Raw genomic sequence first — 27,141 nt, forward strand, 5'->3', positions numbered from 1 at the left:
GTAATCCGTAGCTGAGAATTATTGGTAACTCAGTTGTAGAGGTGTTATAAGGTTTTATTTTTGTCAAGGCCCTTCCTTGGTCCAGTCTCCCGGACCACCAAGGACAAGATAATGAAGCTATCTCTACAACTTCACGGTTTGCAGACTAAGTTTATTTAGCTATGGACTCCGGCAACTGTCTTGTAACAGAATGAGCTGAACGATTGTAAACTGGCTCCTCTACGTTCTCAACCCCGACTTTATTCTCAGATTGTAGTAGTGGTAAGTGGTGATCCATCCTCAAACATTTGCACAATGGGTTGCTCCATTTTTGATATTCAGAAAGGGCATCGAACAAGTTTGATAGGTTAGTCGATTCTGAAAGGGCATCGAACAAGTTTGATAGGTTAGCCTTGAAAGTTCTTCTGAAATGTTCTCTCATATTCTATTCTTGTGATTGCTTTTAAGCTATGTTTCTCCGACTCTCCAAAAATGCTGTCGTACCTGTGTTGGATCCTTAAAACACACACTCCAAATATCCAACATGCACTGATTGAGATTATTGAAAAGTCAGAACAACATACCTTACAAAACTATTTTTGTGTCAATGCGGAAAAGCTTCAATGTGAAGATCAATCGTTTCTGAACGTTGGGATACATTCAGAAATGATCAATCGTTTAGTTCGTCTGCTAGCAATATGTTATGTGTGCTCTGTGATTGCTAGTCATACGCAAGTAGTATAGAATAAAAAAATATATTGAGTTTGCTTGCAACTAAATGGACTCGTGAAAATGTGTAGAATCACAATACTATATCTAAGAAAGATGACACTAAATTGATAGCCTTATTCCTCTGTTGAAAAAGCTTGCAATACAGATTCTACATAGACTCAGCAATCTGTTGGTTGTTCATTGTTGTGGCTAGGGGTGTGCCATCGGTTGGTTTAGTTCGATTCAGTTTTATGTATTATCGATTTGATTTATTGGTTTTCAATTTTTGATTTTCGATTTTTAATTATGCTAAATCAATAAGATATTTTTTATCGATGTTCGATTTATCTGATCTTTAATGGTTCGATTTTCGATTTATCGATTTGGTTTTCGGTTTAATCAATAAAAAAATACTCTAAAACAAATAAATGACTTCTCCAACAACTTAGTATATCAATTTAAAAATTTTTTGTTTCATGTTTTATCTATAACAATGCTATTAATTCTTCAAATTATTTTGATTTTTTAAATGTTAATAGTCATGAGTAATAATAAAATATTCATTTCATTTATTATTTTCTTAAAAGTGAATGAAAGGAGTAGTTTTTTTTAGATTTGTTCCTTCTATTCACGAAAAATTATCAATTGACACTAATTAAATTATTTATATTCTAACCATGGCAAAGATGAGATCTTTGTCATAGGATGTTCATGCATAAAAAATCGATATTTTATATACAATGTTATGTTGTAAAATAAAAATTACAACGCAAGTAAAATATAAAATGTATGTATATATAGAAATGTACAAAATTATTTGTAAGCGGCTGATAAAGTTATTTACAAACTGCTTGCAAGAATTTCTAAAAAAATGACAACTTTCGATATTCAGTGCTAACAATATAATTTTCATTTTATACTTATCAAAATTATTTATAGTCATATAAAATTTTATGCTTTATTTTAAATTTATAATTGTTTCTTCTTAAATTTCGTATACAATCAAACACCTTAATATAAATTAAAACAAAATGAAATACATCTTTACTAATAAAATTATTATCACGTAAGATGTTACAAATTTGAATTATAAAAATAATCTCTTACTAAAAACCTAGAAATTTTATCAAGTGAGTTCAAAATATGAAGGGAATTAAAAAAAAAAAAGTCAAGCACAAGAAAAAGAGTTGGAAAAGGGTAAAATAATGTAGTGTATTGTTGTCTGGTTTCGAATACAAAAACGTACCCACTTTATCACCGGACCAAAGGCTTTCTTTAGCTCAAGTGAGGTCAATATTTTATTATTACTTATATTTTCTTAAAAAACAAACCACAAATATATATGTCATTTTTTTACGAAATGAATACATATGACACCATATAGGTCCGCCCTGAGTAAAATATACTTATAATTCGATCCTTCTCGAAATCCGTGCAAGCTGGAGGTTAATGCTGGCCTTTTTTAAATCCCCGTCTGCTGTTCCAGGGATGCTTACAATGTGAAGATAGGAGAAAACGTAGGTACTTTAGGTTCCTCATCTTCTCCAAAAAACTTTCCTTTTCGTGGGGCCTATAGCCCTTACTCCTCTTTGCTCCTCCTCCACCACAAATCCCCTCTCCCATAAAATTATAAAGCAAAAAATAAAAAATAAAAAAATTCAGTTCTTCAAGTTTACGGTTGATTTACTGATTAAAAGTTCCACTTCCACTACTAGTTCAAGATCAGAAGTCATAATTCATTGGTTAGGAAGAAATTTATCAGCAAAAACTTGTTTGGGGTTGAGGGGTAGTTGATTCTTGAAAATACCCAATTTGCAAAAAAAAAAAATTGTTTGGGGTTGAGGGGTAGTTGATTCTTGAAAATACCCAAGTTGCAAAAACTTGTTTGGGGTTGAGGCGTAGTTGATTCTGGAGGATACCCAATTTGCTAGTGGGAGTATAGAGGGAGATGGTGGAAAGTTCGATTGGAGGGGTGGTGCCTGCAGTGAAGGGGGAGATGATGAAGAGGATGGGGGACAAAGAGGAGGGGAGTAATGTAGGGGATGAAGAAGCTGGGACAGCGATAGAATGGGAATTGGACAGGGAATTGTTGTGTCCTATATGTATGCAGATCATAAAGGACGCATTTTTAACAGCTTGTGGGCATAGCTTTTGCTATATGTGCATAGTTACTCACCTTCACAACAAGAGTGATTGCCCTTGTTGTTCTCATTATCTCACTACCAGTCAACTCTATCCCAATTTCCTTCTTGACAAGGTTTGTTTAATTTACTGTGAATTCTTGCTAGCAATTATTTATGGATTTTTTTTAATTGTAGTATTGGTTCAAAATGTGCCCGGTAAGCGGAATGGATATATATTATCCATATAGCCAACATAGTAGTAGTAGTATAGTGTTGGTATTGATTTTTGGGCACTAAAATCTAAGTAGCTGAACTGACTTGAGTACATGGTGTTGAAAGGTATAGCACAATCATAATTTTGTAGCATTGGCTGAAAATGTGCCCAGTAAAGTGGAACAGATATTAATTATTCATATAGCCAATTTTTTATGTGAAAATGTTTCGGTGAAGATGTGGACGGCCTCCTCCTTCAATGCTTTAGGTGTGAGATTTTGAGATGGTTCGGCCTACCATTGGTGATGTCGGGCATAGTAGAGGAGGCAATCTTCAGTTGGACATTTAGATAAAGGAAGAGAAGTGAAGAGTGTGGGATATTGCACCATTAGCACTCATGTAGATACCAAGGAGAGAAATGAAATAGTTTTTTAAGAGATAGAAGAATGACTATGCATATTTGAAGAATATCCTCTCATTCCTAGCATCTTTTGCATCCGTGAAGTTGCAACGACAAGCTTCTGCATATGGATGAGGTTACATTCTCACATAGCTCGATTTGAATCCCCAGAGTTTCGAGAAAGGTGTGTTTTATTTACTTTAGCTAGCAGCTAGGGGGCCGATTTTGACAACCCAGAACTTGAGGAAGAGGAAGGTCACCTATGTCAGCTGGTGCTTTATATGGGAGAGGTCAACTGGAGATGTTGATCATCTCCTCATACATTGTTTAGTAGCTTCGAGGTTATGGCAGGAAACTCTTAATTTTTATTTTTTCGGGTGATACCTGATACTGTGAAAGATGTTTTGTTCCATTGGAGTCTTGGAAGAAGTAGAAGACACAAAGTGTGGAATTTGACACCGCTAGCACCTATGTGGCGTAGAAATAAATTTTGTACAATTAACTAGTAGTTTTTTGTCCCTTATTTGTTTCTGGTGCACCCATGATATTCCTTTTTTGTATAGAAGATAGGGCATTGTTCGTTGAAAACTATTACTCCCTCTATCCCAATTTATGTGACACATTTTCCGTTTTGTTTGTCCCAGAAAGAGTAACACCTTTTTATAATTAAAAACAATTTAACTTTAAAATTTCCCTTTTACCCTTAATGAACTTAATGAAGTGATTTATATTCATACAAATGTCAATTTATTTTTGATTAAGTAATTGGTTTAATCATAGAAGGCATCAAGAAGACACAGAGATATACAAAAAGAGAGTAAGGCGACATTGTAGCCGCAAAAAGCTAAAGTGAGACCTTGTTAGCTATGTATACAGGAGCACTATCTTAGGTACGCGGAGCTGACAAAGTTCCATAAGGAATCAGGGGAATCTATTGGGGTCATATATGCCCCAACTAAATAAAGAAAGTAGACATTTTGCTTTAAGGAAGTGGCTGGCAGTTGATTTTCCATCAAAGCATCTACTGTTTCTTTCATTCCATAAACACCAAATAATTCCAGAAGGTACCATTCTCCAAATTGTTTTGATGGAGTTGTCAACTTCCCAACTGCCTCAAAAGCCTCCTTGCTGCTGTTTGGCATAGCCCAGCTAATTCCAAAAAGAGAACAGAACATGTTCCAAAATCTGTTGCAACTAGACAGTGTAGAAATAAGTGATTGTTGGTCTCTAACTCCCTGTGTACTGTGACACATATGAAATCTGTTGACCATCTGAATCTTCCGTTTCATAAGGTTGCCTTGAGTCAAACATTTCTCATGGAGTGCATTCCAGCTGAAACAGATGATTTTAGGAGGTAATTTAGTTTTCCAGATCAACTTCCAAGGCCACGGATAATGTTTGTTTTAAACCCTAAATTTCAAAAGTCTTTCTTTCCTTCTTAAACTTTGTGCCAAGTCAAACAGTGCCACATAAATTAGGACGGAGGGAGTATCATGTTGTTACTTTTTGGTGGACTTCTTGTATATTGGCGCTTACTTTGCCCACACATTAATGAAATTTATTAATTAAAAATAATAAAATATTGTATAGAAGATTGGTTATCGTTCATAGAGAATCTTATCTTATCATATTTTGACATTGATTTTCTACTTTTTAATGCATTACTTGTATATGGGAGATTCTCCATAATTTATAAAATCATTTATCTTGTAAAAAACATTAGAAGGGTATCCAACAGGGACATAACAACATTTTAGTAGCTCTCCTTTTATGTTTATACGGGAATTGTGCCTCGTCTTCTAATCATACTAAACGTTTTCTCTAATAGGTAGAAGAGATTATTCTGGAAAACTATTTTTTGACTTCAAAGATGTTATATCGGTTTCTTTATAGGAGAGGACAAATCTCTATGTCGACGCAAGTTTGACCATTCAGATTTTTTTCAGATTAAGAGTTTTTTATTTGTTATTTGAGGTAAATTCGAAATTGTTTGAATTGTTTAATCATCAATTAGCGGTTCTATATTCCTTATATTTCTCATTCACTCTATCCTTATGGAAATGGATTTGAGCATCTAGGATCTTTTTTTAAGTACCGTGCATAAATACCTTGAACATATGTGAAGGAGGATTCGCCCATCTCACAAGCATAAGCTTATCTAGTGTAGTCCTTTGCCATTTATATTAAGTATATTAACTTACCATACACATTTGGCAAGGGCTTCTACTGCTTTCCTATCTTTGCTTTAATTTAGTAAAGAAGCATTTTCTTTGTGTAGGAAGAAAGAAAGGTACTTTTCAAGAAAGACGAAAGAAAGGAAAAAATGTGGTAAACAATTGAGTAGTTAATATGTTGTTAGCTCCCTTGGAAAACAAAAGTGGGCCTTCAGAGATGGTTTGCACAATGCTCAAAGTAAAGATTAGGATGATATGCTTGCATCAGTTCAGGCTGTTGGACTCATATTAGAGTCCAAATTATTTGTTCCTTTATCGCCTTTGAACAAATTTCAATTATAAGGCTTTGTTGATTTTTTCTGCGTTTGAAATTTCGCTGAGAATTGATATCAAGCATTCTCATTTTTGACTGGTAAGGTTTAAGTTTCATTTGCTTTCACGTACCAGTATGTCTTTACGATCTAATAAACTGTTGCTAAGAGATATTAATGTTGCATAAGTATGAGATGGTAGCATCTTGAAATGATTTACTTCACAATGCAGCTTATTGTTAAAGGTTTCTCTGTACCACCTTTGTAGCTATTGAAGAAGACATCTGCTCGTCAGATTTCAAAAACTGCATCCCCTGTTGAACAATTTCGTCATTCATTGGAACAGGTTAGTCTGTTTTCTCAATCTCTAGGTGAAGTCACAATGGAGTTAGTCTCTGAAGTTTGCTTTTGTTTTGACACTACTAAATTTAAGATTGTTTTATGAAGGACCTCCCTGTTCAAGTTTGCCAATTAACTATTAATCTAAATTTGGGTGATCTGGTTTATATGTTTTTTTTGAGTTATTGTACTCTAATCTAACTTTTAGCTGTGCCTGAATTCTTGTTTTAGTTTTGGTATCTTCTTTTTGCTCTATGTTTTAAGAAAGACCATATTAAATTTGGTTATCCAGAAAAGTTTTAGGGTGTAATTATTTGTTTATATAGTTAGGTTTGTTTAAGTTGACTCAATTGTCGAGCTGACAAAAAAGTCGGATTTCTGAATTCTCGTAAGGCCATCCTTGTAGTGTAATAGTTTGTGATTTATGAGTAGTTCTCATTAGTTTTTATTCAATTGGCAGACTAATCTTCCATTAGATGTCATTCTTTTGTGGAAACAGAGATGATATTTATCTTTGAATTGAAGTAGGGTGTTAATGTCAATCTACATATAGGAATGGTATAATTAGTAGTTGAAATCACCATGGATCCCCAATTCTTTTTATGAATATCGAGAAATATAATTTCTTGGGTACAGAAGCAGCTGGAGCAGGAAAGTGGAATATGCTCTATTATGGCTAATTTGACGGATTGGAGTCAATAGGCTTTTTTCCTTGATAAAAGAAGAATAGAAAAATGGCTTTTGAAGGGACAGACTCTTTTTTTCCTTTAGACTGGATCAGTTGTGACAGTCCTACTTACATAGACAATTGGGTCAACTTTGTACAGAAGACTTGGTGCAAAAAAAAGTCGTACAGAAGACAAGCTTTTGTACTCCATATACTGGGGAGGGGGGAGTTCTCCTTTTTTACCTCTTTTGTACAGAGCTGAAAGTAGGGTACAACCTTATCATAAAAAAGATAAAAGAGGTGGAAGTAGGGTACAACTAGTATGCCCAAAAAAAGGGAGAGTAGAGAGAATGACTTTGGACATTGACAAATTGGGCATTAATGAAGTTACAAATTGCTTGTTGGAATATTTAGGGTGTAGTAGGTATGATGATACATGACTGGAGATGGGATGTCTTTGCCAAGGTGAAAATAGTATGGATATAAAGAGAAATTGCAATGGCACTTGAAGGAGGTGATGTCTGATTTGTAGGTATAAAGAGAAATTGCAATGGCACTTGAAGGAGGTGATGTCTGATTTGTAGTGTTCATAGGCTATGGGAATGGCAAAAGATTTCCTTGTTGTATAGATGAATGGGTGGAGTTGTAGAGACTAGAGAATCAGATTGTTTTTTAAATTCTCTACTTTTTGGTATATATCTTGTATACAACCGTTGTGACCATGTTTATGAATGAAAATACATGTACTCAATCAAAAAAAAAAAGTTTCTGCAAAAAGAAAGGTTAAAAGGTGATTGGTAAAAATTAGGTTAAACTATCTACAATCTAAAAACAGAAAAAAAGAAGGTAAACCATGTCTATTGTGGTCTTGAAGTTATGAGTCTAAATTTCATACGGTAATTTAAACATGTAAAAATAGTTTCTTGTGATAATGTTACGTTTATGGTTCTGATTCTTCTCCATGGGTCAAATGTGGTTAGTTTGAGGATGTTTCATATTCTATCCGGGAGGAGTTAAAAACCCAATAAAGAATCATTCCTTAGTTCTCCAGTTTTACTTCCTAACTAAATAACCAAGGGTCCCTTTTCTCTTCATTTTACTTTTGCCCCTCAATTTAATTATGAAAGTGATTGGTGCAACTGCTTGAAAGATCACAGATTATAGAGCTCTACATTAATGTCACTGCATTTGGAACCAAACATAAATGTTAGAATAAGAATACGTATATGCAATCCTACTTAGAATAGGAATAGGAATAAGAATAGTAATAGAAATAGTATCCTAGTTGGTAAAGAATTGTATTGTAGTATCTTTATATAGGGTCTCTGTGTAATAATATAGAGACACAATTCAATAATATTTTTTCCCAATATTTCTTTCATGGTATCAGAGCTTCTACGATCTTGGTAGAAAATCAAAAAAAAACTTCTGTTATCGGCGGGTGGCTATGACCCATATATGCCACCCGTCTGGTCATTGGTTATGTTAACAAAAGTAAGGCCAATGATATGCATGAACCCTATATTCAGGGGAAGGGAACTTAGTCAACGAGGTCACCGTGCATCTTTTCAGTGACAACTTTCTCATATCTTATTTGCGTAGCACCGTGCCATTTTCCCAGTGACTACTTTCTCATATCCAATTTGCATAGCACCGTGTCATCTTTTCGATGACAACTTTCTTGTTTGTGTAGGGTCGTACCATCATTCTGACCCTACCCATATAATTTCTCTTTTTCAATAGGGTCGTTCATTCTGACCCTACCCATATAATTCTCTTTCTCAGTAGGATCGTGCCATCATTCTGACCGTACCCATATAATTTTATTTCTCAGATTGTGACCACTTTCGGCCATCAAATCTGATACTTCGACACATGAATATGTTCTAACCAGTTTTTCTATGACTTTCTTGTTTAATGTCGAATCGTCTATTGATTCCAAGACAATCCATATATTTTATACCAGATTTTGAGCACTTTCCGGCAACCGTTGTACTGTGAAAAAGTCTACATGGAGCACCACCTAGTTTTGTTGCTCAGGGGGAGTTTAGTAGCCTTGTATGTTGATTATGCAGCTCACTCTATGGACTAAAACAATCTTTTCCATCTTGGTTTGGAAAGTTCAGTACAAAAACTCAAGAGTTCGGCATGACTCATAGTGGAGCTGATCATTATGTGTTGTATCGACATTCTGCATCAAATCCAGTATTTTATATTGAGATTGACTGTCAATTTTGTGGAGTCGAGTGATCAACTTGCAAATATCTTCACCTAGCCCCTCACCTGTCCTCATATTAGTTACATTTATAACAAGCTAGGTACATATGACTTGTATGCATTAGCTTGAGGGGGAGCGTTAGAATAGGAATAGGTATATACAACCCTACTTAGAATATGAATAGGAATTGGAATAGGAATAAAAATAGAAATAGTATCCTAGTTGGTAAAGGATTGTATTGTAGTATCTATATATAGGGTCTCTGTGTAATAATATAGAGACACAATTCAATAATATTCTTTTTCAATATTTCTCACAATAAAATTTCTAAATCACTATTTTCCTTGTTCTTTCTATTGGCCTGTATCGGATAAATCACACACCTATGAATATTTAACTGTCAGTATCAGTTTTGTACAGAAGCTTGAGATGTGACACTTGTTATGCTTAGACAGGGTTGTGAAGTGTCGATTAAGGATCTGGATGCTCTATTGTCGATGTTGTCAGAGAAAAAGAGGAAATTGGAGCAGGAGGAAGCAGAGCGAAATATGCAAATTCTGCTAGACTTCTTACAGATGTTAAGGAAGCAGAAAGTTGATGAACTCAATGAGGTTTGTAATTGTTTAAATACCACCTAGAGAAAAAAAGTCAAGAAGGGAAGAACAGAGATTTATCTTAAAGAAAGAATATGTATTATGGTAGAAAATGGTATGGTCATATGCTAGATTTTGGTTTTGCACTCTTATGTTAGTTGAGTGCCTTTTGCCGGCTTTCCGTCTTCTATTTGGTTATCCCTATTATCATTTGTTTCCTTCTCCCTATATAACTTCAAGATATATTATATTATATACAAGTGGTTCTTCACTTGGGTCACCGTGTCTCCTTTTAATGTCTTGGATAGCTACAGTTTGCTTTCTCCAAATTACAATCTGATAGCCAGTTTGTTGATTTGTGCATTTAATCAGGTGCAACATGATCTGCAATACATCAAAGAGGACTTAAATTCAGTAGAGAGACATAGAACAGACCTATACCGGGCTAGGGACCGGTACTCAATGAAGCTTCGAATGCTAGCAGATGATCCTATTGGGAAAAAACCTTGGTCTTCATCCACTGATAGGAACTTTGGTAGTCTTTTCTCCACTTCACGAAACGCACCTGGAGGATTACCGACTGGAAACTTGACGTACAAAAAGGGGGACAGCAAATCTCAAATAAGTTCTCCTGGACCACAGAGAAAAGATACTTCAATTAGTGAAATGAATTCACAACATATGAGTCAATCTGGTCTGGCTGTGGTTAGGAAGAAACGCGTCAATGCACAGGTTTGTAGTTGTGACATTATGTCACTTAAAAGTTTCTCAACTACTCCATTTCATTTCACTTGGCCCTTGTACTAAAAATATATTTTTCTTTTTATTTGTCCCTTGTAGCAAATCTCGAAAGATTTATTGTTTTCATGCAAACTAAGTCTAGTATTTAAGTGAAGAAGGGTAGAGGGACAGTCCCATAAGTCTACGCAGACCTTATTTTTCTCTCTTATTTGGGGCTGATACTTTTGAGCCGAGGATCTTTCGGAAACAACCTCTCTATCTCAATGAGGTAGTGGTAAGGTCTGCGTACATCCCACCGTCCGGGATTTTACTGGGTATATTGTTGTTGTTGTTTGTTCCAATGTTACGCTTCCCACTTGTGGGATCTCACAGGGTATGTTGTTGTGATATTACCCCTATCATTAAGTAACTATTAGTCTATTTGGATTGACTTATTTTTAAGCAGTTTATAAGTTGAAAACTGCTTATAAGTTTTTTAAAAAAAGGTAGGTGCAAGCCAACTTTTTTTTTTTTTGACTTATAAGCTGTTTCAACTTATAAAGTGCTTAAAATAAGTTCATCCAAATAAACCCAACTATTTATTGGGGCTTATTTTAAGCACAAAATGACTTTAAGTTGGCCAGCCAAACACTCAAAAAAAGTTGAAAACAACTTATAAGCCGCTTATAAGCCAATCCAAACGGCCACTATATAAAGTAATAGTAGATGATCTCTGTAGTTGATCCAGTACTGGATCATGGCTTACTGTGAAATTTGATGAGAAACAGACTATTCTATGACTACCTTTTGGTCACATATTTCTTGTATGAAAGCTTCCATTGTGTTGATCAAACTACGATGATCTCATCACATCCTAGGTTCTCATTTAACTATTTTTCAGCTACCCAACTTATTTCCGTCATAATGGTGATATCACATTTGCTGATTTTGAAGAAATTTACATGCACAATTCTTCTTGATTATTGTAAGCTATTTTCCATCAGCTTTCAAGCTTTCTCGTTGAAAGATGTAAGCAGTACATATTCCTCCGTCAAGTAATTAGATATATGCACTGCCTTATGCCTATGTTGGTTATGGGTAATCTTTCTAGCCTGCCTTTCTGCTCTTTGATATCTATTTGGTGAATGTTTTTTATATTTATTTACAGTTCAATGATCTCCAAGAATGTTATTTGCAAAAGAGACGTCAATTGGCTAACAAATCGTGTGTTAAGGAGGAAAAGGACACAGATGTTGTACAAAGAGAAGGTTACAGTGCAGGACTAGCAGATTTTCAGTCTGTACTTACCACTTTCACGCGTTATAGGTATAATTTTTAGTCTGTTATTTGCTGAACATGCTTGCTTTTAAATTCTTGCACTTGTTCTTTTCGTGTTTACCAATTCTAGTTTTATCCTTTAACAGTCGGTTAAGAGTCATTGCTGAGCTTCGGCATGGAGATCTGTTTCACTCGGCCAATATCGTGTCCAGGCAAGTTTGGTCTTTGCGTATAATTGAAGGCTTAAAGTTCTCCTTTTACTGGTTCCTCGAATATGGAAATTAGCTGTTAAAGAGGAGAGCCAGGGTTGTGGTTTTAGCAGATAGATCATATCCAGAGTGTAAAAATGGCTTTGCTGGAGCGCTGATTTTGCTGTGTCTTGCAAATGTTGTGTTTTTAGTAAACCTCAGACCTGAAATTAAAATCAGAGACACAATAAAAGAGAAAAAATTCAGGAAATTGTTTTTTTTTCCATCTCATTCATTTGTTCGCTTATTTAGCTCTTGTAGGCAAAACTTATTCCAAGAACTAAACTTTAAATATGTTTATATTGCAGCATTGAATTTGATCGTGATGATGAGTTGTTTGCTACTGCTGGAGTTTCACGGCGTATAAAAGTTTTTGACTTCTCTACGGTGAGCTGTTAACTTATAGCTGGTTTTGTCTCTTGATACCATTGGGTGCAATGACATTACTGAATGACATATCATGGGTCAACGTCTACCGTCGATTTTGCAAATTAGAAAGTGCAAAAGCTATTTATTCTGAAATTATTGTTTACCTATTGATTATCCATAAAAAGCAAGCCGAGGTGATCCAAGTTTTGGTTGTTCAAACTCAACTTTAATTCTAAAGAGTGCTTCGGCTCAAATTCCAAATGAGCTTGAAAGCAAGCTCAATCAGAACAACAATAACTACAGCTCAATCCCAAACAAGTTGGGGAAAGCAAGACTCACATAAATTTAGTGAAAGTTGAACTTGGCTCAGCTTGTGGAACAAACTAACAAGCTGATAAATTGAGTTTGAGCTCGAACCGCAAATCAAGCTCAAAGTATGTGGAGTATATATTATTAAACAACATATAGAAGTAAAACAACAAATTTTAGAATTAAATGGGATGATAAGGTTTTTTCGTACTAATAACTTGAAAAATGCATTTAGAACATAATATGCAAATTGTTACATATATGTTCAAATGAATAATTGTTAAAAAATATATTGTTTCATGAATATAAAAGAGCAGAGCTTGAGTTGTACAAGCTCAGCCCCTTTAACGTACTAGCTCAAAATTTAAAGAAGCTCAGAGGCCAAGAGTGAGCTCATAAATAGTACAGTTCATTTACAACTCGAACAATCAAGACATTTTTGGCATTTTTAGTTCTTGATTGTATGTGATGTGTGTGAATGTGGAACCTTCCTCCGGGAACAAATTGGGATCACCTTCTTTCTAGAATAATATTTTCCTTGTAAGAGTAGTGTTGCTGCAAATTTGGATGGCAGCTGGTTCCTGGTCACAGATAGCACATTGCCTGTTTTGTACATAGTTTATTTATAGTTTTTTTTATATGTTACCTGCACCACATTGAAGTGGTACTTATGTAGGAGAAAAACACCCGACTGGTGGAGCTAATTTTGTTTCCATCAGTACATACATGAACTACCTTAGTAGTGTTTTGCTTCTTCTTATGACACAATCCACATATTGGCCCTTTAAGGATATACTCAACCTTTTCAATGTGCCGTGATTACAACAACAACAACAACAACAACAACAACCCAGTGAAATCCCACAACATGGGGTCTGGGGAGGGTAGAATGTACGCAGACCTTACTCCTACCAAGGTAGGACGGCTGTTTCCTGGAGACCCTCGGCTCAGTAAAAGCATAAATGCATAAAAAAAATGTTAGATAAGAATAGAAAATTAAAAGCTTTATGAGAAAAACAACAAACAAATAACGAATAGATAACAAATAAATACAAATAACAAATAACGATTAAATAAATAATGAAAGCGTCACAGGTAAAATTGATTATTTCTTCTATTTGTCTTTGGTTATTTTGTGGGCAAATATAATGTTACCATCTTCAAAAAATAAAAAAGTGGTCAAATATTATGGCAGAGCTCTCCTTTGCATAATGCTTTCAAGATTCTGATCTGGACTGTTATGCTTCTGCATTTCAGGTTGTAAATGAACCTGCTGATGTACACTGTCCTGTTGTTGAAATGTCTACCCGATCTAAGCTGAGCTGCTTGAGCTGGAATAAGTATACCAAGAACCACATAGCTAGTAGTGATTATGATGGAATAGTAACTGTATGGGATGTGACCACTAGACAGGTGAATCAGTACTTCTGCTAATCAGTTTTCACTGTAGACTTTTTCGTCTTTCTACGACTGATGCTAAATCTTTCTGGCGATCAGAGTGTGATGGAATATGAAGAGCATGAGAAACGGGCATGGAGTGTTGATTTTTCACGCACGGAACCCTCGATGCTTGTATCTGGCAGTGATGATTGTAAGGTATTAAAGGATCACTTCTCACTTGTCAAACACAAATCGTAATCTTTTTAGGCTGGTAATAGTCAGGCCTATCCAGAAAAAAATACTCAGGCCTATATGACGTGACTAGTGGTGGCAAATGAGTTGTTTGGGCTGAAGTTGGGCGGGTCAAGATATGCTGAATCAATAAATGGGTCAATGCCCAACCTGCCCAAAGTATTCTTGGGCTAAGATGGGCTACATCAAGATGGGTTCTCTCCTTTAGTCTCTGCTACTGAAATCTTAGTTACAGCATAAGTCTACTTCGTAAGCCTCAATCTTTGTTTTCTCTTTTCCTTTTTCTTTTTTCTTCTTCCGTAACCTTGTCACAAATCCAGGTATTGCAGATATTTTTCTGCATCACAAACGACTTTTGGAAGTCCTGAAATCTTACTAAACTTTACCAGCAACCTTTTCCTTGCTAGCTCTGAAAGTAAAGGATCCTCCTCATCTTTCACCTTTGCTACAGTAAAATAAAATTTATTTTTATCAGTGTCTTATCAAGTCTCTACATTTTGGGCCATTAATTCATACTGAAGTAAATCTCTGGGCATAGTATCCCTCCATAGTAGTTTTTGTTGTTTTGGTACAAATTATCCTTGTTGCTTTCTGGCCAGTTTATTATGCAACCATGTTTTCCACTGTCTGAGACAATAACTTGAGTACTTATTTTTCATTCTATGCTGCTGCAGGTCAAAGTTTGGAGCACGAAGCAGGAAGCAAGTGTTCTTAATATTGACATGAAGGCAAATATATGCTGTGTAAAATATAATCCTGGATCTAGTGTTCATATAGCGGTAAATTCATTATTTTTTGAAGAGCTTTCTTTTATTCTTTATTTCCACTTCTGCATTGCTGGTGATTTCTTTATTTTGATGTAGTGACCTCTTTTCTTGTCTACTTCCAAGTCTCTTATGTAATACCTTTCTACTCATCGACCCATGGGTGATAATCTGTATTTTTGCAATCTGAAAAGACCATGACTGATATTATAGGATTCTATCCTCTACTAAGATGCAATAACTGAACATATGTATCATTGATTGCTCATACATGCATGTGCGTCTCCTGGTGCTGTTAGGTTGATGTCCATGATGAGTTTTTTATGTAATCACGCCATTCTCAAAATTCGTTATGTAGTTATACATGGATACTCTTTTGTTTATTCTGTTATCTATGCAGACTCCATGCTTCTTTCTGACAGATAACTTCATTTGTGTCCGAAAGATTCTTGACCCTCGGTCATGTGCAAAGTTTCTGGATGCTATTTGGAGCATGAATTTCTCATATAGCTCAGTTCTATGCGCTTCAAACCTAAAAAAGGGAATATATGCTTATAGTGTACATATCGTTTTATATTTAGGTTGGCTCTGCAGATCATCATATTCATTATTATGACTTAAGGAACACCAGCCAACCGGTTCACATATTTAGTGGACATAGAAAAGCTGTTTCATATGTAAAATTTTTGTCCAACAATGAACTTGCTTCAGCATCAACAGACAGTACACTACGATTGTGGGATGTAAAAGAAAATTTGCCGGTAAGATATCTTTTAACTCTATTCTACTATCGTTCATTGAGGAATTTTTTCTGCCACCAACCTGTTGATGTGGTCGGTGAGATTCTTCTTTGGTCTTCGATGTAAGGCAAAAATTATTCACGACAATTAACACTGTTTGAGTTTCTTTTCTAGGTTCGCACGCTTAGAGGACATACGAATGAGAAAAACTTTGTTGGTCTCTCAGTGAACAATGAATTCCTCTCATGTGGCAGTGAAACAAATGAAGTATTCGTGTACCATAAGGTAAGCGTTTTTCATTTTTGATAATCGCTGTGTCTGGACCAGCTTTCGTGCACCTCGACTTATTCCACAGGATACCTGCCACCTCCCACCAACAATTCTGCCACTACCAAGGCTAGGGACAAATAGGAAGTAATCACCTGCTAGTATTTTTGTCAATATTGGGATTTGGATTTGAGATTTCATAATTCTTAACCCACTTTATTGACCACTAGGCCCACACCCTTCAGTGCAACGAAGTTTTTTTATCTTTACTGAAGTGTTGATAGTATGTGATTTTAACTAATGTTTTGGATGGTATAGGCAATCTCCAAACCCGTGACTTGGCATCGATTCGGTTCCCCAGATGTGGACGAAGCCGATGAAGATGCAGGATCTTATTTCATCAGCGCGGTGTGCTGGAAGAGCGATAGCCCTACGATGTTAGCTGCTAATAGTCAGGGAACTATAAAAGTGCTAGTCCTTGCAGCTTGAGTTAATAAAACTGCTAGTTAAGAATATGCTTTGATTGAAATTCACTTGCAAATTTTATAGTGGGAAAACAGTGAAATGGAATTTCACATTCAATTTTTCTTTCTGTAGATATCTATTCAACCATTAAGATGGCATGGTTCCCCCCATATTTGTTAATGTATTCATTTATTAAAACATGTAACACAAATTCAGAAGGAAGTACTGCTCTACAATGACAGAGGCAGAGTTATACTACAATGACAGTTTTTTTTTCCGTCAAGTGTGCTGAAGGACATTGGTTTTAGACCGTTTCGTGGAACAAAATTATCTGTATCCAGTGTTTACACCTAACGACATTATTTGTCATGATTAAGTAATAAATCGAGATGAAAGTACACGTTATGAACCATTGTCAAGTGAAAAAATGTATGTGCAATGTTATCATTGAATTTGCGTTAACATCGAATGGATTTGTTTTTTCATGTTATGTTGTTCACGCATGCATGTACAAGGACGAGAGAGAGGTTTTTTTTTTACACTATATAACATAAAAGTGATACACCTCAACCATTGAGAAGAGTTGATAATTTTACAAGAAGAAGCTCAGGAGGGATAGAAAAGATACAAGAACTATAAAGTAACCTTGCAATCTTGAGGATTATACAAAACGTTACGGACTTGCAAGGTCAAGAAAACTTGAACAATTGTTCAAGAATTCTAAAAGATGCGAAAATTATATAAGAAGAACAAGCTCAGGAAGGATAACGTCACTGTATGTGTCACGACGACGATGACTCTTGATGTTTCATTTCATCACCTTCATATAAATGAACCTCTATGACTTGTAACACCATTTCTTCTTGGTCTAGTACATACATGGATGTGATGAGAAGCAAACTATAAAAAAAATCAAAATACTTCAAGGATACCATACTTTTTCCCCCTTCACTTTAACCTAACTTGGAATTTGGTGTCATGAGAAAATAAATGTGCAAATGGAGTGGGTATTTTATAGACAGAAAAAGACTTTTTGGTTATGATAAGAAGTAAAGGGCTGGCTGAGTGTATAATTGGGCATTCAATTAAATGTGTGGTTGATGTGTCATTTTCTGTAAAAAATGAAGGGACAAAAGGGAGGTAATGGGAGTTGGGTATTTAGGTTCTACCAAAAGAACATTCTAGTCCTATTCATAGGGGATGAGATACAATAGGTATGGGTTCAGATGAATTTGATAGATAATGTATTTATATTTAAAAATATATTAAATCTATGCATAAATATTTAAACACGAACCTAGTAATAAGAGTTGAGTGTCTATCAAAAATAATATTTGTACCCTCTCAAAGTTAGTGATAAGGTCTGTGTACACATTATCCTTTTCAAACCCTACTCGTACGATTACATTGGATGTGTTGTTGTTGTTATTGTTGCGAACCTGGTAATTAAAAGAGTTATGAGTTCGGTCTCATAAACTTAAAATTCCGACTGTCTCTGCTTATTAATGCTCACTGCAACGAAAAAAGAATTTAGCAGCAATAATATAATTGCCGCTATATTATATTTAGCGGCAAAATAAATAAGAATATTTATAACCAGCACATTATATAAATGTCGCTAAACACTTTAGCGACCTTGGATGCAATAACATTTACTCAGTTGTCACTAAATGTTTATGCGATAATATTGCAAAAGAAAAATCTATTACTATTAAATGTCTCTATTGTTGTATTGGGTCTTTCTTTGTAAGAGTTTGGACATTAATTGGTTCATATTTGGTTAAGAAAACATTTAAAGTTAAGTTAAAAATTAAAGTTGTGTTTGAATATGAAAATACATTTGAAATTTTGTAAGTGAGCTTTGTCAAATTTCATTTTTGAATTTGAAATAATAGATCAATTTGATAAACAATACTTATTTGACATAATCTCCAAATATTAATATGAGCATCCATAACATCATATTGGAAAATATTAAAATGGAGTTTAGCTTAAGTGTTAATATATATATATATATATATATATATATATATATATATATTATTTAAATCTATAAGTGAAAGTGATAATTCATTTGAAAGTTGAAAAAATAAAATGCAAACTCTTACAAGAAGACAAAATGACCAAAAAAACATCTATTTAAGTTAGACATAAATTGTAAATAATAAAGTTGTTTTTACCAAATTAGTGAATGGTAGTAAATAATGGGGTCAACAATCACCATAAGACAAAAATTGTACATCATCTATATTTTCTTTCACCATTATTCCTCAAGATAAGCACTAGCTTTTTTTTCTTTTTATTTTTCACTTTGATGCAAACATAGCTACATTGAGAGATGTCATGAATTGTGTTACATTATAAAATAAATTGTGTTAATAATAGGCAGATTAATGATCTGTTCAAAAATTACAAAAATGAGCTTAAAAAAACTCATAACTTCAATTCACATATTTCTTACTAAGTTTTATTTTTTTATAATTTATTTAAGATATATATATATATATATATATATAATATCAGATAAAAAATTATTTAAAAAATATTTTTATAAGGTATTTTATAGGGAAAAATTATGCGGATGAGCAAACATATACTAGTTAATTAGCTAACATAGCTATAGTTTGAATTAATTATGGCTCGCGGCAAATATCTAGCTGTAATTACAGTTTGAGTTTTGTATAATTTGCGCGATTGTACAGTTGAGTTTTGTATAATTCACACAATTTAAACAACTATTGTGCGCGAATCGAATTGTATAGCGAAATATACAAACACTACAAATTGCACAACGAACTGTACAAACGTTGTGCATGAATTTTATAGTGAAATATACAAACGTTATACAAAAACTGTGAATTGTACATATACAAAAAATTGGGCAGGTTGGGCTTAAATTAAATTTAGGCGGATCATAATGGGTCAACATAACAGATGGGTCAAGATCCGACCTAACACAAATTTTCTTGGATCAGGTGATGGGTCATAAAACATGTCAAGTCCCAACCCAATCTAATTTTTTGTTACGTTGTAATTGTTTTATTTATTCTTTTAAATATTTTAGTATCTAATAATTTTTATTATTATTATGGCTATATATAACATATCAAATTTTTTTAAAAAATGAAAAATATTTTGGCAAGATTTCTCATGAATCAATTTGGGTTACATTTTAATCCAAATTTTTTAATGAGTTGAAATAGGTAGAGCTATTATAGACGAGGTTGATTTTAATTTTTTTTTCATCCCTACTATACTTGTTGGTGTAAACTGTAAACACAGATAAAAAGGTCAGTTCGGTACACTAAAAATCCCGCTATGCATAGGGTCTTGGGAAGGGCCCAGCCACACGGGTCTATATTATACGCATCCTTACTGTGCATTTCTGTCAGATGCTGTTTTCAAGGCTTGAACCTGTGACCCCTGATCACATGGTAACAATTTTATCAGTTACTCCAAGGCTCTCTAATAAACACAGATACATGTAATTAAAAAAATTTACCCCTAAAGAATACCCCAAAAAATTTAGCACCAAAATAGTGATTTAGTTGCAGTGGTTGACCATTCTTTTTGTTCTTTACTTCATTTCCAAAATATTAAAATCTGATTTAGCATTTCAGATTCAGTACTGTGTGTTGTTGCCCTTATTCCTATGTTTTAATTGCAAGATTTTGCACAAACTGTCCATATTTTGCAGTCTCTCAGAATGGGATATTTTTACATTGTTATGTCATTTTCATATTCTCCTTTTATTTAATGTCTTTTTGGAACTATGCTACCCTATAATAAATGAAAATCAAATATGATCTAATGTATATATATTTACTTTAATAGGTTCAGAGGGCTTATAACATATTAATAGAGTGCTTAAATTTGATTGCCGAGCGTTCACGATTTGAATAAAAATCAATTCAAATCAAAAAATCGAATCAAATCGATTAAAAATCCAATTTTATTTAGGTTTTGTTTGGTTTTATTTTTTAAAAAATCAATAGTATTTTGTTTTATTTTAGTTTTGTTCTAAAAATTAAAAGAACAAACCGAATTGAACTGACAAATTAAATATCTTATATATATTTTTATCAAAATTTATATTTATAATTTGTTTATGTAAGCAAAAAGTCCATCAAATGGCCAATTTGGATCCAAGTCCAAAACCAGCAAAAATACAATAAAAAAGCAACGACAGTCAATTCTGATAAAAATCAAACCTCTTCAAGATTTGCAGGGCTTAACGAGTGGTTGGTGGGTTGTTTGATTATTCTTTATTTGCTGACTAATTTGTTTTTCTATTTCCCCATCTTGTCTTTTGATCTTAAAACTGTGTATGATTAATAACCAAATTAACTGACTGATAAATGTATATTATATTTAGTTTGATTTTAATAATTTAAAAATAGATTAAATTAATTTAATTTTAATTTTTATCAATAATAGACCTATATCGACCCGTGAACACCCCTAATCGTAACAGTGTTTTCGAATCTATTGTACAACTGCTGAATTATAATGCTTGAATCAGAATCTATGAATTAAAGCCATTTTTTTCAAAATTAAAGTAGTCTTGAATCCTGCACACGAGTTAAAGTATTGACTATGACTTAAATATGAATATATGAGTTCTAAAATTGGCTATTTGGAAAATTGTTTCAAGTATTGAAAAGCATAGGCCCATTTAAGCATCTACATTGAGTAGTATTTTCATTGAAACTGTCTGTTTTATATATATATAATTACCCTTTTACACATATTCTAATACCATATTTACTTGTATTTCCTATTATATCAAAAAAATTCCAAAATCCCTCTTTTTCCTTTAACTCTCTCTGATACATCACTCTTCCTCCCTAAATCCTCGCCCTAATTCGCTCCTCTTCATCAGTTTTTGAGATTTTGAATTTATGAGTACATCTGTTACTCAATTTCAAGGTGAACTAAGGTATATTTTAATTTTTCCTTTTATGGAATCTCACTTCATCCTCATTCAATCTGATTTCTCCTAAAATTTGTATCGTTTGATTTCTTATGTAAATCTTTGAAAAATCTTCTAAAATTGATATCATTTGCTTTCTTCTGTAAATCTTTCTTTTTTGTAACTCATATCTTCAATGATACATATGGAATCCGTTCATGGTCTCAAACGTCGAATAAAAATCAAGGACTTCTTGTTTCACCTGATTCTGATTCATCTTAGAAAGGTTACGACGAGGTTAGATCCAAACATCATAACGATCCAGCAGTGATGGATAAGCTACGCGAGAAATTAAAGTCTAAAGCTCCAGTTAAACATGCACCCAAAGAACTAGACAGCAAGATTGAAGGGGTTACAACACGCCTTAATCTCCCAAAGGTATAGGTTCAATTAAGGTTTTTTTTTTAATGAAGTTTTTATGAAGGTTTTTTTATTCTGATACATATTGTTTATGTATCAGCTTATCATGTATTAAGCGCTAACTCTTCTGATACATAATGTTTTCTTAAATGCCATTTTTTGGAGATTTACTACTTCTGATACATTGTGTTTAAGTGTCAGTTTCTATTGTATCAAGTTTTAATGATTCTGATACATCTACATTTATGTATCAGATTATAATTTATAAAGCCTTACTGCTTTTGATACATCTTCTATATATATCAGAATCTCATGTATCAAATATTTTAATGCATATGATACATCGTATTTATATATAAAGTTTAAGTTGTATTTAACCATTTTTCATGTCAATGCAGAGAATGAAATACGTCATCAAGAAGATCCCGTCCCACCCATTGAGATTCGGCACGGCATATAGGGCTAATTTTCTTGATGATTTTGAATCATCAATAGGTGAAGAAGGTATAAAGTTATTTAGGATGGAATTTCTATTCCAAATACTGGACTACATGCCGAATTCTTCCGTTCAAGATATGCCACACTATTGTGGAATTATGGTTGTCGGAAGGCCAAGGATGATTATGTTAGCGATAACGATGATCCTAAAAAACCTAAGAGAGATTTCATATTTCCTATTCAAGGAGAACCGATGGACGTCGAGTAGTTTTTTTTTTGAATTTTGTATTAAAAGAATGTACAATTACCAGACTTTTAAGTTTTTCTCATGTATGAAACTCTAATATAAGATGAAAGTTTATATATCATATTATCATGTATCAAACTTGACTGCTTCTTGATTCTGATACATACTATTGATGTATCATATTCTAATGTATAAAACTTGACTGTTTCTGATACATAATGTTAATGTATCATATTCTAATGTATAAAACTTGACTGCTTCTGATACATACTGTTAATGTATCATATTCTAATGTATAAAACTTGACTGCTTCTGATACATACTGTTAATGTATCATATTCTAATTTATCAAATTTGAATGCTTCTGATATTGTATATGTATCATCATCTCATGTATCAAGATTTAGTGATTCTGATACATCTTGTTTATGTATCAGAATCTCATTTATCAGCTTTAATGAATCTGATTTATCTTGATTATATATCAGATTATCATGTATCAATATTTAATATTTCTGATACATCTTATCTATGTATCAACACCTCACGTATCAACATTTAGTGTGTCTGATACATCTTGTTTATGTATTAAATTCTCATGTATCAAAATGTAATGATTCTGATACATCATGTTTATGTATCAGCATCTCATAAATCAAGCTTTAATTATTCTGATACATATTGTTTATGTATCAGAATCTTATGTATCAAGATTTAGTTCTTCTGATACATCTTGATTATATATCAGATTATCATGTATCAATATTTAATTATTCTGATAAATATTGTCTATGTATCAGCATCCCATGTATCTATATTTAATGATTCTGATATATATACAACCTATATCAATACATGTTATGTATCAGCCACAATTTAGTTGAAAAAAATAAAATAATATTCAATGTATCAACCCTTTATATGTCGAATATGTCGAATGATTATGTATCAGCTATCCTCATTTGTCGAACTTGAATTTACATCACTACCAAGTAACTTACAATGAAAATAATTACCAGCCATCCATGTATCAATTATTGATATTCAAATACTATTCTGATTAATTGAAATATGTATCAAATACAACTTCTAAAACTGTAAAAAGCTGTCCTAATTTCTCTAGGAACTGCTCATCAGGCTAGCGCATTGACTATTTTAACATTCATGATTTTGCTCAATCACATTGTGCGATGACCTTCCCCGTCACTTCTGAAGACATTACCTACGGTCACAAAAATGATCTGATGATATTGATACCATAACTTCTCATAGAGCATTGACATTGTTAGGCATTTTAAATTATACCATCTATGATCCTTGCACGACTCTCAGATTATTTTTAGAAAAAAATACATTTTTTTCTTCCCCTCTTGTTTTCAGATGTTTTGGAAAATTTTGAATGATTAATATTGTAAAGAACATGTAATCAGTAGTATCGCGATATTTATCTTGAATCGCTTGATGAAAATTAAAATTTGGATTGAATTTTTTTTTGCACTGATGCTCTGTTTTTAGAATTTTCCTTGATCTTTATAACTGTTTTGTTCTTAAAAGGATTCTTTACCTTATTTAGCACTCTAATTGATTGAAACAATCAATCATAACTTAAATTACGTTACTACCCATAAATAACTCACAAGCATTAATTATTTTACACCCAAAAACTGATGTATCAGGAAGGTGAGTAATGTATCAGAAATTTGAAAAAAAAAGGGAAATCGGATAATTTAAGAAAAATAAGAGATACATTGTAATTGGATTTTTTCACTATGGGATTTAGGTAAAGTTTACATATATTTAAGCATCTACACTGAGTAGTATTTTCATTGAAACTGTTTGTTATATATATATATATACTATAATGGTATCAAGGAGCAACTGAATAGTATTCTCTGCTTCTCTTTGATATCATCAGAGTATATATATATATATATATATATATATACACACACACTATGATGGTATCAAGCAGTAAATGCAAATTAGCTGTTAAAAATTGGAGAGGTAGAAAAGTAAGGATGAGCTGCTTATAAATAGTTTTCCTTTTTGGAGTACATGTGTTCTTTTCCCTTTAATTTATTTTTTTCCTCCTAAAACAATGTGTAAATTAATTAGAGAAAATAACATAAATGCTCCATTATATTTGGGCAGATTTAAAGCAGTCCCTTAATTATATTCTGAACAATTTGGTTTAAATTTGCTAAAACTGAACAATTTTTTATCTCATTTAAATATTTAACAAATTCTGTCAATTAGATTTGAAGGGAACTGTGATTATGTATACTTAGCAGAAACTCGAATTTGGAGATGTAATTTTAGTAATTTCTATTATACTGGTCTATCTTCTAGATCTTAATGCAACTTTTTGAGGTACAACTTCAATTATTTTTTGTTTATAATATAGTTTTTTATGTTGCGATTTTTAGAATTTAATTTGATCAAACTTTCTTTATGTTTTTTTTTTTAGTTCTTCTCAAATCTAACTTAGTAAATTTAAAGGATAAAAACTACTGAGGTGTATATTTAATGTAGGTATTAGTTATGTAGTGATAAATTATATATAAAATTATGTATTATTTTATGCTGGTATTAGTTATGTAGGAATTACTTATTCATGAATCAATTATTTCACTTTCTATTTTGCATAAATTAATACATTGATACCCTCATAACTTTTACATGTATTAGCTATGTATGTTTCTAAATTATCAACTAAAGATCGTATTAATTTTATACATATATAACTTATTTCTTAGTATCTATGTACCATACGTCATATACGTTATACGATATTAATATATAAAAAAATTATTTCTTATCTAGCTACCAAATGACTTCGGTATTGACCTACCCAAAAAAGTTGACCTAAGCACTCAACTTTTAATTAGATTTATGTCCTATTCACACTTCTTTTTATTAATAAAATTTGGCAAATAGGTATCGACATTAATTTTCCTTGTTTTTAGTGCACGTGTTGCATGTTTTGCGACGAATGTTTTTTTAAAAAATAGTGTCTTCCATGAATTGTATAAATTTAGAAAAAAATAAATAAAAATTATAAGCTGTGTTTAGATTAGGTTATGCACATCTCAATTAATTTATGAGATATTTATTATTTTTTTATTAGTAATAAATATCATATAATCCTGTTTATTAAAAATAAGATAGACAGAAAAAAATCGCATAGTTATGCTTGAGGAATATGTACACATCCGATTCGATTGCATCTATATCCCCTTTCTACCCTCTGCAAGTGTGCTAGTGACTTGATGGATAAGCCCGATTCGATTCGCATCACCAGTGGCGGACCCAGGATTTTTAATAAGGGGGGTCAAAATCTGAAAAAGTAGACACACGAACTAGCCGAAGGGGGTTCGACATCTACTATTTATACATAAAAAAATATTTTAACCATGTATAAATAGTATAATTTTTCGCCGAAGGGGGTTCGGATGAACCCCTAATTACATGCTAGATCCGCCCCTGCGCATCACTATGCTCAATGAAAGAAATGAGGAGGCATTAAAAATATAGGGATTAATTATGTGATTAGAAAGTTTTCAATAATTTTCCTTATTAGTTTCCCTTGTTTTTCTTTAAAAAATGTCAAAATTTTATTCAATCGAACATGAAAAGATAAAAAATATTTTTTAGAAAATATGTCCTCCGAACACAGACAATTTTTATAAGTAATCAGGGAATTATTTGAGTAAGAAAATGATTATTAGGGTTGCATAAAGAAAATAAAAACTTTCTATTAATGGAATTGATTTCGTTGTTTAATTTATAATCATGCCAAATTTTATTGTCCAAAATTGCACTAGATTCAATGTTTTTGGGTCATAAACACAACATAGAAAATTTGAAAGTAACTGATAACATATATGAACGATTTTATTTTCTTATAAACATTTATAAACTTCTAAAGACATGAGTACCTGATAAATTGGTTGAAATTCAAATACATAATTACTTTTTTTAGGTTTAAAGAAGTAAGTTTGAATGTTGAATTTAATTTTGTGATAAATTTGGAGTGATTGTTGGTTTAGATTTGTTCGAAATAGTCCAAGGGGGTATTCTATAAAATTTGAAGTTATTTAGTGGAGATTTGAAGAATTGGTTTTAATTTGAACTAGAATTTTGCTATTGAAAATCGTAGAAGAAATTTGTCAATATAGTTAGCGACGTTTATATATTTTTATACACCTTTATATAAGGTTGATACATATTATTGTATTTAAATGCGATGAATTAAGTAGATCAAAATGGGTTGAGTAATTGACTCGCTCATATTTTAATTGAAAAAGATTTCTGCTTGCCTAGTAGTCTTCGAGACAATCCAAAGACAAAGTTTCATAGCTATCTCATCTAATTTCTATTGTGATATCTAAACTGATCGTAAAAATTCAATTCGTCTTTAATCTATGATGCTCAACCTTAATCAACTGATATATAAATATTTAGTCACATACTCAACGATATTCCTTTTCATAATACATATTCTAACTATAACTGTTAACTTAACTATAATAAATTAATATAATTTTAATATAAATATCCAATATAAATAAATTTTTAATTTACTTCAATAGAATCCATACATT

The 27,141-nt window shown here is 32.7% G+C and overlaps 1 protein-coding gene across 1 annotated transcript; it reads left to right on the forward strand.

The window, feature by feature from the left end:
- The first annotated feature begins 1,936 nt into the window (after positions 1-1,936).
- Positions 1,937-16,874, forward strand: LOC129870065 (E3 ubiquitin-protein ligase COP1). The gene is made up of 13 exons (XM_055944648.1): positions 1,937-2,947; positions 6,180-6,257; positions 9,591-9,746; positions 10,101-10,460; positions 11,617-11,774; positions 11,873-11,938; positions 12,283-12,361; positions 13,910-14,065; positions 14,150-14,248; positions 14,959-15,063; positions 15,630-15,809; positions 15,963-16,073; positions 16,374-16,874. Exons 1-13 carry the CDS (start codon positions 2,639-2,641, stop codon positions 16,542-16,544), a joined length of 2,028 nt encoding a protein of 675 aa, XP_055800623.1. The 5' UTR covers positions 1,937-2,638; the 3' UTR covers positions 16,545-16,874.
- The last annotated feature ends 10,267 nt before the right edge of the window (positions 16,875-27,141 follow it).

This window comes from Solanum dulcamara, chromosome 10, assembly GCF_947179165.1.
Source record: "Solanum dulcamara chromosome 10, daSolDulc1.2, whole genome shotgun sequence".
NCBI classification, from domain to species: domain Eukaryota; kingdom Viridiplantae; phylum Streptophyta; class Magnoliopsida; order Solanales; family Solanaceae; genus Solanum; species Solanum dulcamara.

Excerpts from the sequence above, each read along its gene's own strand:
- LOC129870065 (XM_055944648.1), top strand. The coding sequence starts at position 2,639 with ATGGTGGAAAGTTCGATTGGAGGGGTGGTGCCTGCAGTGAAGGGGGAG. Across the intron at positions 11,939-12,282 it reads TCGGCCAATATCGTGTCCAG|CATTGAATTTGATCGTGATG; the intron begins GCAAGTTTGGTC and ends TTTATATTGCAG. Across the intron at positions 15,064-15,629 it reads GATCTAGTGTTCATATAGCG|GTTGGCTCTGCAGATCATCA; the intron begins GTAAATTCATTA and ends TTTTATATTTAG.